Raw genomic sequence first — 15,876 nt, 5'->3', positions numbered from 1 at the left:
TTAAAATTATTGAAGTACGTAATTTAGATTTGTAGCTAAATATTTTAAATAGATAATTTAATTTATTGGTAAATCAAATGAAGTAAAAAATTTGCCTAAATGAAATTTAAAACAACAAAAGAAGTAGATGCAATCTGTAAATGGAAAAATTTATGATGATAAATTTATTTTAAACCACAAATAACAATTAATAAATGTGATCTCCTCTCTATCAAGCATGACTGACATGAACAATTGAATTAAAAATATTAAAAAATTATCGCACATACAACCTGTAGGATTACAAATTTCTTACAAATTTCTATTGAGATTTCTTACAACAAAAAAGTAGATTTGTTAAAGAAAACATACCTATTGCAAAAGGGTGTTGCAAAATGGGGAAGTAGCTAATGTAGTAACATCCGAATTCAATAAGTTGCATGGTTTTGGTTTAACAAAGCTATAAATAAATGAAATGAATTTGAACATATGGGCTTACTATGATAACAGTCTCTACTAATTAGTATTAATTGTGTTTTAATATCTATATATCATAAGTTTGCAAATAACGATGAGAAAAGTTTACGTAACTCCACTAAAACACATGCTGAATTAGCCATTAATGTCAATCAGATATAATTCAGTTGTGCCGAATGGTCAATCGGATATCCAACAATGTCACCTATCAAACTTGCCCATAGTTTTAAATGTTTGAAAGAACATCTTAGGTGGCGTTTGGTTCACACATCGGAATTAGATTCGGATTCGGAATCGGATATCTTGAGTTTGAAATGAGGTCATTCATTTCAATACATTTGTTTGGTTCAAGTACCTGGAATGTGTATCATTACTATAGTTGATGTTTGGTTCGTCGACTCTTTCGGAATGGAATATAATAAATATATTATAAACCACATCGTAAATGATAGTTATTAGCTCTTTGTAAATGGGATATAAAAAATTTTCACTAATTAAATATATTAGTATAAATGTATTAGTAAATTTAGTCTAACTGATTAATAATTTCTATTAGTAAACATGTATAATTATTAGTATAATTGATAATATTAATTATATTACATAAATTAATATACATTATATAATACATATAACTAATAATATTATCATTATAAGTTTGTAACTAATAAAATTAAATATTATATATAATTAAATATAAATATACAAATGTTATAATATAAATATATAATTATAATTATATAATATATAAAAATATTAATTAGACAAATATTTTATATAAATATAATATATATTACATATCAAATATAGTTATTATTATATTTAAAATAATTATTATAATTACAATTATATAACTTATTAATATTACATACATGTATATATTACAATTATATGCACATATAATATACATTTATAAATATACATATATATTATAAATATATTATTATATAATATTAATAAATTTATAATATATATTACACAAGTATAATTATATTTAACTAAATAATTATAATTATATAATATAATAATATAATAATATGATTATTATAAGTTTGTAACTAATTAAATTAAATATTATATATATAATTAATTATAATTATACAAATTTTATAATATAAATATATAATTATAATTATATAATATATAAATATTAATTGTACTAATATTTTATATAAATATAATGCATATTAATTAGATATAGTTATTATTATATTTAAAAAATAAATATAAATATAATTATATATTTTATTAAAATTATATACATGTATTTATTATAATTATGTGCACATATAATATACATTTATGAATATACATATATATTATAAATATATCATTATATAATATTAATAAATTTATAATATATTATATAAATATAATTATATTTAACTAAATAATTATAATATATATTTATATAATATACTAATATTATAATAAATATATAATTATAATAAAATTTATAATTATAATATATTATATATATGTATATATTATAATATAAATATAAATATAAATATATAATATATATAAATATTAATTATACTAAATATTATGTAATTATAAGATTCTGGAATCACACATGGGTTTTGGACAAAACCCACCATTTTACTAAGGAATGGAGGGATGCCAAATTTTTAGAAATCATTCGAAAATTTCAATTCCCATACCAGTGAACTAGACACCAATTATGGAGTTTATTCCATTTTTTCATTCCGATACCCTTTTACCAAACGCCCCCTAAGTAATTGCAACAAAACCAAACTAGTCATAATGACCTATATTCAATACTTCAATTACACTTCAAACACTCTCATATTTTCAAAATAATCCCACCCTTGCGTTTGAATTCACATTCTCAAAATAGACCTGTATATTGTGCGTTTGAATTCACATTCTCTAGCGTTTGAATTCACATTCTCAAATAGACATGTATTCAATACTCCGATTGCACTTCAAACACTCTCATATTTCCAAAATAATCCCACCCACATTCTCAAAATAGACCTGTATGAGACATATATTCAATACTTCTATTGCACTTCAAACACTCTCATATTTTCAAAATAATCCCACCCTTGCGTTTGAATTCACATTTTCGAAATAGCCTCACTGAAATTCAAAGATGGACATTCTCAAAATAGCCCCACCTTGCAGTGGAAATTCGAAGACCATTTTTACTTCAAAGACCATCTTTGCCTGTACCCTAAACTCATTCTTATACCCATTGAAATTCAAAGACCATTTTTGCCCTAAGTTCATTCTTATTTGGTACAAGGATGTCCGGGTGCTGTTAGGATAGGATCAAACGTTGTGGGGCTTTCACCGCATCCTGAGAACTTGAGAAGAAGCTTAAAAGCGTATCCTTGCTCTATATAGTGGCACTTCACTTTTATATTGGCTCTTCAGTTTCACAATCAACGGAGAATATGGTACATAACTATCTTGAAAAGAGCTAAAGAATGATAACCCCCTCTAATCGAGGGGACGGATTCATGTGCCGAGCAGTTCCTGCTGGTGTTATTAAACAAATTGTCTTGAGAATTCTTTTGAACCAAAATGATTTAACAAATTTCTGTCTTGAGAAGTCTTCTGGGCGGCAATATTTGATGATAACTCCTCGCAATACCATCCACTGTTATACTAAGGAAAAAAGATACCAAAACAATGCCATAAAATTGAAGATATGGATCCTACCAATACAAGGAAAACCCTCAACAAACAAAGAGATTATGACGACGCAAATGGATATCTGAAATGGATGCCGGCAATAATACAACCAAATACGAATTGACACGGTACAATTAATAACATCACAGTACAATTACAAACATCTACATTATTTCCAGGAACCAACTTGCATGCTGCATACTGGCTCATTGCTTTATTGGAATTTCTCCACGTATTTTCCAGCTTCCCTTCCACCTTGATCTCTTCCAGTAGGTTCCTGGGCTTTTGTCTGGATCCTCTCCCCTACTTCCTTAGTCTTCTGGCCCAGTTGCCCTGCCGCCTCCTGCATGCGCCTCCTGGCATCGTCCATCTGCTCCGTAGCCTTCTGCCTGAAGCAATTCAAAACCCAAGAAAGAGATGAGAGCCCCATGAGACCGAAGGCTCCAGACGAGAGGAAGCCAGTGACGGCCAGGCCGAAGAGGACAACAGCAGGCACCAGAACCGGGCTGCAGATCACAAAGAGTGGGGTGGTGAGGGCAAGGCCGATCAAGGTCCCAACTAATGTGAGACCAGCGAGACCAAAGAGGGTGCCACCAACAGGGAGGAGAGTGACAACTGCCAGGACTTGAATTGCCGACGGGCCCGTCTGAGGAAAGAGGGTCTTGACACCGCCTTCCCCATATCCCAGGTGCTGATGGTGTACTTGAAGCTGTTGTGGCGGTGAACGGTCTCGATCAGCCATCGATTGCTCTGAATGACAAGATTGTTGAGCCTTTTTTTTTTTTGTTTTTTTGGTTTTTTTTAATGATGATAAGAGGCGATGATGGATTACAGACTATAGAGTGGAGAAGCGGCTCGAGTAAGCAGCTGCTTTTAAAGAGAAGGGGGAGTGACTTTAGGGCGCAGGAGGGATGAGTGGGGGAGTGCAACGTGTTGGGCTGCATGCATGACATTTAGTGAAAGGCTTTGCATGAGAAACAAGTTGCGGGGTTGGGTGTTTGGCACGAGGTTTTGAACGTTCTTGCCACCTATCCTTCCTTCATCTCTGTCGGTTTCCTTCTACTCTGCGGCAAAACTTCTCTGACTTCTCTTCTTATTCTCTCTCTCTCTCTCTCTCTTTGTTGTATCAGTACTTTTTAACGAATGAATGCTAGCAGAGCATATTGGCTGGATTAATAATCAATTGGCCCATGATCACTCTGGTTTCTTATTTGCTATCTAGCTGTTATCAAGAACTTAAAAGACCGACCAAACAAAAAAATAAAAAAAATTGCTAGCTAGATATATTCTGTGATTTTTGCAGCTGGATCACTCGCGCAACGGGAGAGATTTAGATTGAATGGTAAGGTGAAAGAGATTATAAATAGGTGGTTTTAAATTTAAAATTTCTTAATAAAGAACAAACTTAATAATAGAAATTATACAAATTTCTAAGGGTTTGTTTGGTTCACAGACTGGATGAGATGGTATGACTCATCCTCCATTTATTAATTTTGAGTTGAGTCATTTTCGAATTAATAATCCGAATTATTTAGTGTTTGATTGGTTCTAGATTGGATAGGATATACTAGGAAATAATCTTATCATATGTTTGGTTGGAAATTGGAAGAAATATGATGATTACTATTTTAATGAACAAAATACTCCTTAATTTGTATGATCGTTTGAATAAAAGAATTTAATAATTTATAACTTTTATTAAAATAAAGTAATTTGAAACTTTAGAATTATAAAGTAAATTAAGGGTTTTGATATATACAAATTTGCATTCACTCAAACTCAGCTCATTTGGCCCTTAAAAATAGGTTTTAATCTAGTTTCTGAATCTAAAATTGAAATTCAATTAAATAATGGGCCGAGTTTTCGCTAAATTAGGTTAAATTGAATAAAATTCAACCCATTTAAGAGTTTTAAATAAGCCAAACTCAAGTCAATATAGAAGGTTTTTTTTTTTTGGGATCTAGTTTAGGCTTATTGAAGCATTCATTTGCAAAAAGCTCAATTGATAAGATTATGTATTTATATAGAATTTGGTTGAGAAAATAAGGTTAATAAGGGCAATATAGTCCTTTTCATTATATGTAAGTTGGAGCAAATTGGTCACAAAAATTTAAATTAACTAACAGAGATAAATTTGTCAAAAAATTTTAAGATAGGGACAAATTAGTCCGTCTATTATCATACTTTCCCCAAAACTTTCTAAACTTCATACGTACGGACATTTCTGCACTTCACAAGGCATTGCAATTTGCGCATTGAGATTGCAATTATCAGGCCATCTTCCTGGGCTCATTCAACAGCAGCAATTTTCCTGGCCCGTCACAGACGTAACTGTACAAACTTGCTGAGACTAGCAAAGAGCGGTACTTGGCCTTGTGAAATTTAGAAGCCAAGAAATGGATGAAAGCCCAGTCAACCCATAAGCACCCGATACAGGGAATCCTGCCACCGCGAGGGTGGCTGGGACAAAAATGGGGCAGATGATTACAATGAGCGGGGGTGTTGACAGCAGGGCCTGTAAGCTTGCCGAGAATAGCAATCCTTGGGCTTAATCTATTTTCTTAAACCGAAAAAATCCAATTCACAAGAGGGCTTAACAACATGGTCCAAACCAAAACCAAATAGACAACAAACAGGACCGAAGCCTATCTCCCTTTTGGATCAGTAATTATTGGATCCAAACTGGCCTGCCCAACCAGTTTGGTGTCGTCTGGATCAGTAAAATCTGATATTGAAGGCTAAAATGACAGTACCAAAAATTCCTTTTTTTTTTTTTCCTTTTTTGGTTCACTTTATTTTTTTTTAATAAAAAAATCTGGTGTGAGCGAGATGAGCTTTTTTGACCAAAAGGAAAGAAAAAGGCCCGCAGGACCTTAAAGTAAAAAAATCCCCCACGACACGACACGACAGGGACAACGAATCCATTTTGCAGCTGGTCTCCTAACTACATGTGTTGCCGCATAGATTGCCTAATCTTTTGATTTTGCGTCACCAACAATCCCATGCATGGTAAAGCATCATTCAAGGGAAAAAAATTTCAGCTGGTCTCTGCTCAAGTTGTAGAAACATGCCTGCCTGATTAGTAATTCACCGCATACAGAAGAAAGTGGAACTACTGCTGCTACTACTACTGTTAAAACCCATTAACGAAAGGGGACAAAAAAGATAACGGGAGTCAGTAGTAGTAACGAAATGGGAATCCTCGTACACGGTAGGCTGTGGAAAGTGTTCGTTGGTGAGGAATTCGGCAGCTAGCCTACAACACTCCATTCCACTCCACGGACGTCTATAACTAGTAGTAGCAGCGGTAATAGTAGGAGGAGTAGGAAGGAGGGGGGGAGTTACGCTTGGGGGCAGTCAGATCAATCAATCAATCAATGGATGGATGTGTGGAAAATTGAAGTTTTGGGATTGGAAGGATGGATGGATGGAGTAGAGGAGCAGTGGCAGTAGCAGGCCAGCATAGCTAGATGCCATATGATTAAGGTAGGCCGGGGACCAAAAAATGGTCACCTGAACTCCACAGGGATGTTTGGGCGGTTAAGAGGGCCAATGCCACGCCACTCAAGACTAGCAGTAAGTAAGCTTGACCCCCTAGCTCCAAGTACACGAGAGCGATGGATGTGACGGATTATCGAATTGGCAGACTTGAAGTTGAAGGGGGCCGAAATGCACAATCCCAGTGAGAGATGCCATGTCCCTTTTTCTCCAGAAAACAGCTTCCCCAGCCCCACCCCACCTTTTGCTGCTGTACGCTTTTTATGTATCCGTGGGCGTGCGCGTGCATTGCTTTGCATGAGAAAGTGAGACAAGCAGCATATTTTGATGTCCATCTCTAACCTACTCAATCAATAATAATAAAAAAAAAAAATTTTCTTTTTTGTTACTTCGCTTACTTACCGTTTCGGTGCAATCCCACGCTGAAAAATAGCTAATTGGATACAGTTTAGCAATCTAATTAAAATATTTGGATGGACCTCCTTTGCACATTCATTCATTTGTAGTGGATGTGATATATTTGAGTGTCACGTCACGTTATTCGATGATGACGTAAAAAGTGAGAGAAATTCTTTAAAAAAAATAAATAAAGAGAAAAGAAAATAATGATAGGTGAAATAAGATGATGTAAGAATAGCCGTATAATTATAATTAAGTAAGATCATGGGTTGGGTCTGGGTGATTTTAAACTTTTTCTCATTTATTTATTTGTGGAGGGTATTGCGGGCTTGACTTAGCCTCTCGTTTTAATATTAGTCTAAATAAAATATAATAAACAAATATTATTTCGTCATTAACTATAAAACAATGAGTATTGTTTAAAGAGGGGCGTATTTTTTTTGTTTTTCCATCTAATAGGATTAATAAGTTATGAATTATGAGTTGGGTTTATTTAGGGTATTTCCCGTAATTAACCTTCACGAGATCCAATGTCTTGTACTAAGTAGTCATAATATTCACTCTTCTACTGCGGCAGAATATTATGCATGGTTTTGCAGAAGCGGACGGTTGTGAGAAATCAAATCATGACTATCATTATCAGTCACTGCAAATCTAGCCCAGCCACGGCAATCTAGAGCCCCCGGGAAACCCCTCCCTCAAAAAAAGAAAAAAGGAAAAAAAAAACACAACAATATCAACATCAGGCATCAGCAGCGTCGTATATAGAAGTTCTGTAGGCTCACATTTTCTCACATGGTAGAACAATCTTTTTCCAGATCCTACATGGTAGGTTCCTGTACATTTCACTGTGCAAGACACTGACAATTATAGATGAACATGGTGGTGGACATGTCAGAAGTTCACAGCAGCTTAATTCGGGGAGACAAACATTTGGAAAATCTTCAATTTTACAGTTTTACTACTTCTCTTAATATTCTGATTCTCTTGTACTCTAATTAAGTTCCACTTGTTCCGGTAGTGGTTCTGTTCCCACCGACCCCTCATAGGTCGAATTGGATCTCCGCTAAATAGAGTAGAAGTAGAAATAGGGTTGGCGATTGACAAAAAAAAAAAAAAAAAAAATTAAGTTCCACTTGACCTTGGGCCTCGACTCGAGGAACAGATCCCATTTCCAGCTGCGAGCAAGAGGCTCGAGATCGCATTCTATCATTTATGATTTATTTCCACATCAATTTTCTCCCACTTGATAAGAGGCTTCGGAGAGAGGCATCTCAATTTCCTGGAAAACTATGCACATGCAATAAGGTATACATCTGGTCATGAGGCAATATGTACCGTGTAATATCCAATTAAGCAAGACAGATCTTATTTTATTACTATGCTTGGTTGTATCATATCCGTATCCATGTCTCTCTATTTATTTATATATATATAAAGCGTGAGCACCATTTAGTATTAAAAATTCATGTCATTTAATATACTTGACTTTGTTTGGATTGCATTTTTCTGGATTTTTTATAGAAAAATTACTGTAACAATGTGATATTTGGGAGGTAAAAAGGTGATTGTAAAATGTGTCCATGAAAAACGTGACGATTTTTCTTTGAAAAACTACAATCTAAGGGTGTGTTTAATATATATACCGTTCCATCTTTGACATTTTTACACAATCATAGTTAGTATAACTTCCGCCAAACCACCACCACTTAGCCCATGACACTCGTGATAATCGCACAAAATTTGTTCCTCTAATTAATTTGGCATTCTTTGTCTTTTTAAAATTTATTTATTCATTGTTTTCTTCTGCAATCTGCACACAGGCACCTCACCCAAATAGCAGGTAACAACTAATATACGGCCGGGAGGATCTTAAAGCTGTTTCCTTAGCCAATTGGGCGGCTAGAAATGTGAAAGGTGAATAGGAATTAGGATGAAATGTTCCCCTCAATTACCCAAAGAAAAAAGGATGAGATGTTTCGATTAGGTAGAAGCAGCAGTCACCGGTCCGCAAGTAGACAATGCAGAAGATATTTCGGCTCAAAAGAACTAAACATTAATGATGTATAAAGTACACCATCTATTAATTACCTCATTTGTGACATTAGATCTTCAATAGGATATATAGAAGCCTGAACAACAGGCCTAATGCAACGGCCGGTAGAGAGCGGACGATGCATATACTAACTGCTAATTTTAATTCGCATCCCAGTTGGCATGCAGGATATCTAGGTCTTTATTCTGGTGTTCCCGCCTCTGAAATGCGTGCCTGCTTGTAGCCACTTCATACACTATGGCTAATGATGCTAATTAAGCCGAACCCTCAAAGAGTAAGAGTAAGAAAAAATGCAATTTATTGTTCGATTAGACATTATCAATAGTTAGCATAAAAAACTTTGTGTCTCTTTTCAACTGTTATCTTTTAGTGGGTTTGTGGTCTCGGAGATGCATAAACTCAACCTCATTTCATTTGTCTAAGTTAAGCTTCGTACTGGTGTTATCCAAGTGGGTAATGAGCAGTATCATCAATTACTAGAGTACTAGCGATTTAGCATATGCACCAGAACAGTGGCTCATATCCCTCTTTGACATGTAGGAAAAGGTTAGAATAACCACAACTGGAGTACTTCTCTAAGTGAGACTAGCAAGTGGTGTAGTATGTTTGACGTTGCCCTACAAGCTTTGACACGATTTAGCTACAATACAAATCCAAGCATCCAAAAAATGGGAGTATATGCCTTACAAAAGCGTACCATCTTCTGGATGTAGATGACATTATCTATACACATAGATATATTGTACATCAAAGAACAATTCCCATCTTACAAAAAAAAAAAAGGAACGATTCCCATATGGGCGGATTCTGTCGAAGCAAGGACACAAACATTTGATTACTAGCAGCTCATTTACAAAGCTTCAAATATTTTCCATAACTCACTCTCCAAATTACATACTAAGTTTCCCAAATATATCTTACTTTTCCTATCGCTTTGAGAAGTTGCAACAAGCTAGAATTAGTTGCATCTTCTCATACATATGTTACAGGATGTGGAATATGATAATGCTTCCTTTCCTGGCTCCTTACTGCATCCATAGACCTAATTAGCATATAGGTTATCTAGCCAGTAATTGCGCACAAATAGCTCATGTGTTACTGTCTCCAGGCTTATCAGGATGATCACCTGAGAAGCTATTGTCCCATGATGACATATAATAAGGAGATGGATATTCATACTGACCGAAGGAACTATCTGCATTATTCATCCGTCTCCCCATCTGATTCGAGCCACTGTTGCCTGGGTATCCTTGTGGCATTTCATTGCTTGCATATCGCATTAGATCAGCATTCGTGGCATCTAACTCCTTCTGAAGACGAAGAACTTGCCTTTGGAGAACCGAGATTGCTCCAACACAACCATAAACCGGATCTTTCAACCGTGCCTCAGCTTCATAGGCAAGAGAATTTACCGCGTCTTCTCTCTGATGAGGTTGGATTTCATTGAGCAGCTTACTTACATTACTCGCTCCAAATATCTTGTGCACATTGGCAAACTTCTGCGGCTCCTCTGGAGGGAAATATGGAGCAAATATGCAACCTGGCAGGCATTTTCTCCTCAAGAACTTGCAGGCAGCACAAGGAGAATTGGAGTAACTGGAAGAAGCCATCCTTGCTGCCAATACTTGCACATGAATCCATCAGATTTTTGTCTTGTTATTGTTGGTTTTTCCTATTGTTGCTATTTGTTTGATCAAATATGCTCTAGGGGTTGGATAAAAAAGATGAAGCAAGTTTCTGAGATTGAATAAGTTAATGGGATTATTTTCTTTTTCTCTTTTTCCTAACCATTATATAATCCGTTTTGTCACAAAATCCATCCGAAACCATGCAATATGATCGGGATTTTCTTTTACTGGTACAGCAGTGACAGTACGATGCCCTGATGAAAAATGGGTAATCATTCATGGTTGCAGAATTGCAAATTTGGAAAACCAAAGGGAAAAAATTGTTTAAAGGACTGAAAGCAATGTCTGAGACTGACATGGTCAGATCACACTTTTAAGAAAAGAGAGGATAAAATGTAGCAGTATGTGTTAGTAGTAAGTTCGGATTATGTGGCCTGCAGAAGTCTTCTTCCTTATCTTTTCGTTCTGTTGACTTTTGAGGCATCTAATGTTCGTTTCTGGCACCGTTTGTCCCATTTTACTTTCTCCATGTTATAGTTCCCAATGTATATTAGATGCGTGCAGATAAACAATTCCAACCACCTATCCATACATCTTTGATTCTTGAATTTGGTCAAAATGTTCATCAAAACCTAAGAAGAGAACCGTTTTCCAGCAAAAGTTCAAGTCAGTCCTTCGCTTTGTACTTTGGGGAAACCCTATCTTTTTCCTGTTGAGTTCCAGTCCGGTAATTCTCATGATACTGAACTCTCGAGTGAACGAGCAATGTACCAGGGGATCCTCAATTTCGATGTTAAATAAGCACACTCAAAAACATTAAGACTCGCCCAGCGACTATATATATATATATGTACATATAAAAATGAATGTGTTCTTTTTTTTGGGTAAATTAGAAAGCGTGTGTACGTAGATGAATGAGTTCCTCATCTACCATGTCGAAGTTGTCTAAAATCTTTCTGATGATGCATAAAATTGTGAATCACGGGTTTTCGATTTTCATATCTAGAATTGTACTTACTATAGACTTTTCAAAGAATGGGGTTCAACATACCTCCTGTCCCTTATCCAAGCAGCACAATATATAGAAGAAAAAGACGGAAGATCCTCCAACTTCAAGCTCTGTCCCCTGATTCGTTTAAGAAGAATGATGCAGCCATCGAAATATATCCGACAAATTCTGCAAATTTTCTTGATGCGTGGATGGGAAAGTTCAAAGGAGGAAACCCTAAAAGCAAGAGAAGAGAAGGGGAGACAAGATGGTAGCCCTGGCTGCAAGTATATAGGCAGTGAAGGGAAAAGTAGTAGTTATATGATGATGATTAGTACAAGTAGTAGTAGTAGTAGCAGCAGCTGCAGTAGACTGCTAGGAGCATAATCAATAGTAGAAAGAGCGATTATTGGAGGCAACAATGAGCATTTAGTGAAAGGAGATGAAGACGGGAATGGAACGCCAAAGACATAATGGATTATAAATAGAAGGGCCACAGAACACGATAATTAAATAATTGATACTGTGAACCTGACTTGATTTCATCATTGTCAAACAACCGAAAGCTACCCAATCTCTTTCTCTCCTACTGCATGCTGCCCATACTAATTGATAATAATCACTGTAAGAATCCCAATAAACAAAGGAAATGTACTTACTATGAGAGAACCCATCAATTAATCCGATCCGATCCGATCCGATCCTCATTCTTTTCCTAGTCATTGCTTTATATATATATATATATATATATATATATATATATATATATAGTACTATAATATAATAAGATATATATATATGGTAAGTGGTAACACAACACACCAAATTAATAACATGTTCCTTTCCCTGTTTAGTCTTTGAAAATGGCAACCTCATCACACTTTCGCCATATATGGATGGATTGCGGTTCAGGGTCTAAACTGCAAGTTTTACACGTTCCATTTGGGAAATGATTTTTATTGGGGAGTACAAAGAAGTAACGAATGATGTCGTCAAAACCAAAACTTGTAGCTCTCTATTCCTACCTCGTACTAACGTTTTTATATATTGCGCTAACTCAATATATAGCTTTAGTTTCTTACGAGTCAAGACTTCAAACCACTAAAAGTTATTTATCACTTAAATATGATTTAACCAGAACAAAACAATATGCATTGTTTTTTTTTCCAAACATCTATACAATGCACAAAATCAGATGAGGAATTAATTAATGGCAGTTTGTCTAAACAATTTCGGTTTCACCCTTATTAAAAAATTACATCTAATAATCACATTTTGTCTGTCGTTATAATTACTCATAGCCACCCTAATCTAACTATCAAATTACTATAACGCTATAAACCAAAGTTCTTTAATCAAAAAATTATATCAATTCATTTTAATTATTTCTAAACTGCTCACTGAACACTTGTGATTGATCGTAAGACCGAATCAATGTCATAGATGAAACATACTTTAATATGCATATAACCAATCATGATTAGTGGACTACACATGTATTTCTAATTAGATTCTGTTTGGCCTGTTATTGTATGGAGAGTGCTCACTTGGTGTAAGCTCTATATATGTTTAACATCAATGAATAATCTGTAACTTTGCCCTAGGGAAAAGAAAATCATTCGAGCTAGAACTAAGGCCGTTTATCTTTCAACCATCCTTCCTAGTCAGTTTTACTACATAATTAAAAATAAGGTTCTCACTCTCACTATCATTTTAATCATATAATTTTTTTTATTTATTAGACCCTGTAACAAAACAAATGAACATTTGCCTTAATGAAAATGCAGGGCTAATTTTCGGTTCTGTTCTGCATGTATAGGTCTACAGGGAGCCTAATTTGAATCGTTCAACAGTTATGAAGATCGTTGTTGAATTGAACAAGCTGTAGAGAAAGGGAAGACCCCACAAAAGATATGCCTCAAGTCTCAAGCTTTCAAATCTTGGAAAAGATGGAGGAAAGAAGTCGCTCCCGCAGCAGGAATGATGCATGCACACTCGTGGATAGCTGCTGCCCGTTGTACATGGCTTCTTTTTTTTTTTTTGTGTGCTTATTTTGTCATTCATTTGTCTCCGCGATAAACAAGTCCCGTTGAATGTGGATACTGCTTAAGTGGGTAAAATATGTGCAAAATATTTCGAATCGGAAGAGAAATTGAAGAAATAAATGGCAGCGGAAATTGATTGAGTTTCTAATTTTCTTTAACTATGCACTTGCGAGATTCATTCCAAGAGCAGTAATTAAACTCCTCCAGAGATCGATGGAGCATAAGAATCATAAAGCACGATCTCGCTTGATTTCTGGAGTCGGAGTGGAAGACATGGCCGGTGACTTTTGGATTTGCAAGGTAGTTTAGTTCGTCCACTGTTTTTTTTTTTTTTGCACTTGCGCGTCCGTCAGTCCGTGTATTGTTTCGACAGCTTTCACTTGGGTAGAAACTGGTGGTATATTTCAGAAAGGACCGTGCCCAGCAGTTGTACATATTCCTCCGAACCCTCAATCTGGCAGCCAAAATTATTGGTATCAAACAATCCAACGGAAGATCCCCTGAAACCTTTTCACTGTTTGCTTAAATTATTGAACCCCTTTATCAACACATGCACAGAACCCATCTTTGTACTCATGTATTGTCACAGTGCTCATAAAAGATCTCCATTTACGGACGAATAATCAGTAAAAACAGTTCAAATATCTATTGTCTTCACTATTGGTATTTACATGTTTCTCGCCGACATGTCGGCAACTTGCATGTAATGAGTAGTTGTCATTCCAACAAAATTCAATCCCTCCAGTCTTGAACCTTATGGTGTAATAAACGATTGTGAAAGATTTCACCATGAAAGCACCATCAAGTGATTATACCTTTTATATCACTCTTTCAATGATTCCAAGCCTAAGGATCTTATGTTGGAGTCTAGTATGCTGTTAATAAATTAGTTATATATATATATATATAGTTATTTACATTGACAGTATATACACTATCACTGTTTGATTCATGACATGTGTGCAAAAGTTAGATTTCAAATTTAAATTTCACATAGTTATCATGAATCAAACGGTGATAGTGTATACACTTTTAGTGTATATGAAAGATTAACATATATATATATATATATATATATTAGTATTGGATGAATGATAACTATGCAAAATTTGAATTTGAAATCTAACTTTTGCACGTGTATCATGAATCCAGTGGTGATAGTGTATGCACTAACAGTGTATATAAGACTTACCCTCTATAACTTTTTTTAATACACTATCAATGTGAAGATTATTTTTTTACACAAGTAAAATTAGATTATACCATATAATATGAATTTAAATTTGAAATTTAAATCATACACATGTGACATGCATCCCTAATTCTTAGTGTAAAAGAATCACTGTTAGTGCATAAAAATATTAATCCTTGATAAATTAGTACTTACCAAGTTTTGTACCCGTGAATTCATAATCTTATCAAGAACCATAAAAATCCTAATCGCCATACTAATGAATTGTTTGGAAAGTGTAAAACCTAGATGATGTAGAATACTAATTTGCAGGCATACATGAATCATTTGGGAACTTCACCATGTGAAAATCTTAGCAGCAGTCACTTTCTTACCAAGTGTATCTGGCAAAATGGTGGTTCTTTGGACCCTGAAGTCTGCCGCATCCCTATTCCCTACTCACTTAAACTAGTAGTATAATGGAAAGGAGGGAATCTGACGATTATGGAGATCAGGCATCAGTTTTCATGATTGTAACATTACTGAACGAAAAATATTTTTCGAGGAGGGGTGCTTACATGATCTACCTTTTGCAATCTAGCGAGTTTAAAATTAATTATTAGAGCGTGCTTTGTAAATCGTATAAACTCAATCATGAAGCCATTTGTTTACAAGGAGATCGACTAACCCACCAAGTTTTGTACTGTTGGGTTTTCAACTTCGGAGCTCATGTGGTTTTTGACCCCCCAAAAAATAGCTTGGCGTCATTAAACAAAGAACAAAATAAGCTGCTATTCCCTACCTAGATTTCAGTTCTCCAGATGCAGACTTACATGCTTTCCAAACAATAGCCGATTATTGATCTTTTTGCGTATGATGGGACTATCATTCTTTTATTTTCTTTTCCCTTTTTGCTTTGTTTATTCTGTTATTTGCAAACACCCATGGGAAAAAGTTGGAGAATGTGGAGG

General features: G+C 34.9%; 2 protein-coding genes across 3 annotated transcripts; both read right to left on the bottom strand.

Moving 5' to 3' along the window:
- Window positions 1-3,107: 3,107 nt before the first annotated feature.
- Window positions 3,108-3,982, bottom strand: LOC113698664 (oleosin H1-like). The gene has a single exon (XM_027218553.2). It carries the CDS (start codon window positions 3,860-3,862, stop codon window positions 3,335-3,337), a length of 528 nt encoding a protein of 175 aa, XP_027074354.1. The 5' UTR covers window positions 3,863-3,982; the 3' UTR covers window positions 3,108-3,334.
- A 5,896-nt stretch (window positions 3,983-9,878) lies between these two features.
- On the bottom strand, window positions 9,879-12,362 carry LOC113698362 (LOB domain-containing protein 25-like). Of its 2 annotated transcripts, none has more exons than XM_072057744.1 (2): window positions 11,753-12,362; window positions 9,879-10,697 (listed from the first exon to the last, which is right to left on the bottom strand). In XM_072057744.1, the coding sequence occupies exon 2, from the start codon at window positions 10,681-10,683 to the stop codon at window positions 10,162-10,164; it is 522 nt and encodes a 173-aa protein (XP_071913845.1). In that variant the 5' UTR covers window positions 10,684-10,697; window positions 11,753-12,362; the 3' UTR covers window positions 9,879-10,161. The 2 variants fall into 2 exon arrangements, with proteins under 2 accessions (XP_071913845.1, XP_027073953.1); XM_027218152.2 differs by having other exon boundaries at window positions 9,879-10,688; window positions 11,753-12,358.
- Between the last annotated feature and the right edge of the window lie 3,514 nt (window positions 12,363-15,876).

This window comes from Coffea arabica, chromosome 7c (genome assembly GCF_036785885.1).
Source record: "Coffea arabica cultivar ET-39 chromosome 7c, Coffea Arabica ET-39 HiFi, whole genome shotgun sequence".
Lineage (NCBI taxonomy): Eukaryota > Viridiplantae > Streptophyta > Magnoliopsida > Gentianales > Rubiaceae > Coffea > Coffea arabica.
The sequence above is the reverse complement of the archived record's forward strand: the minus strand, read 5'-3'. Positions and strand labels throughout refer to the sequence as shown.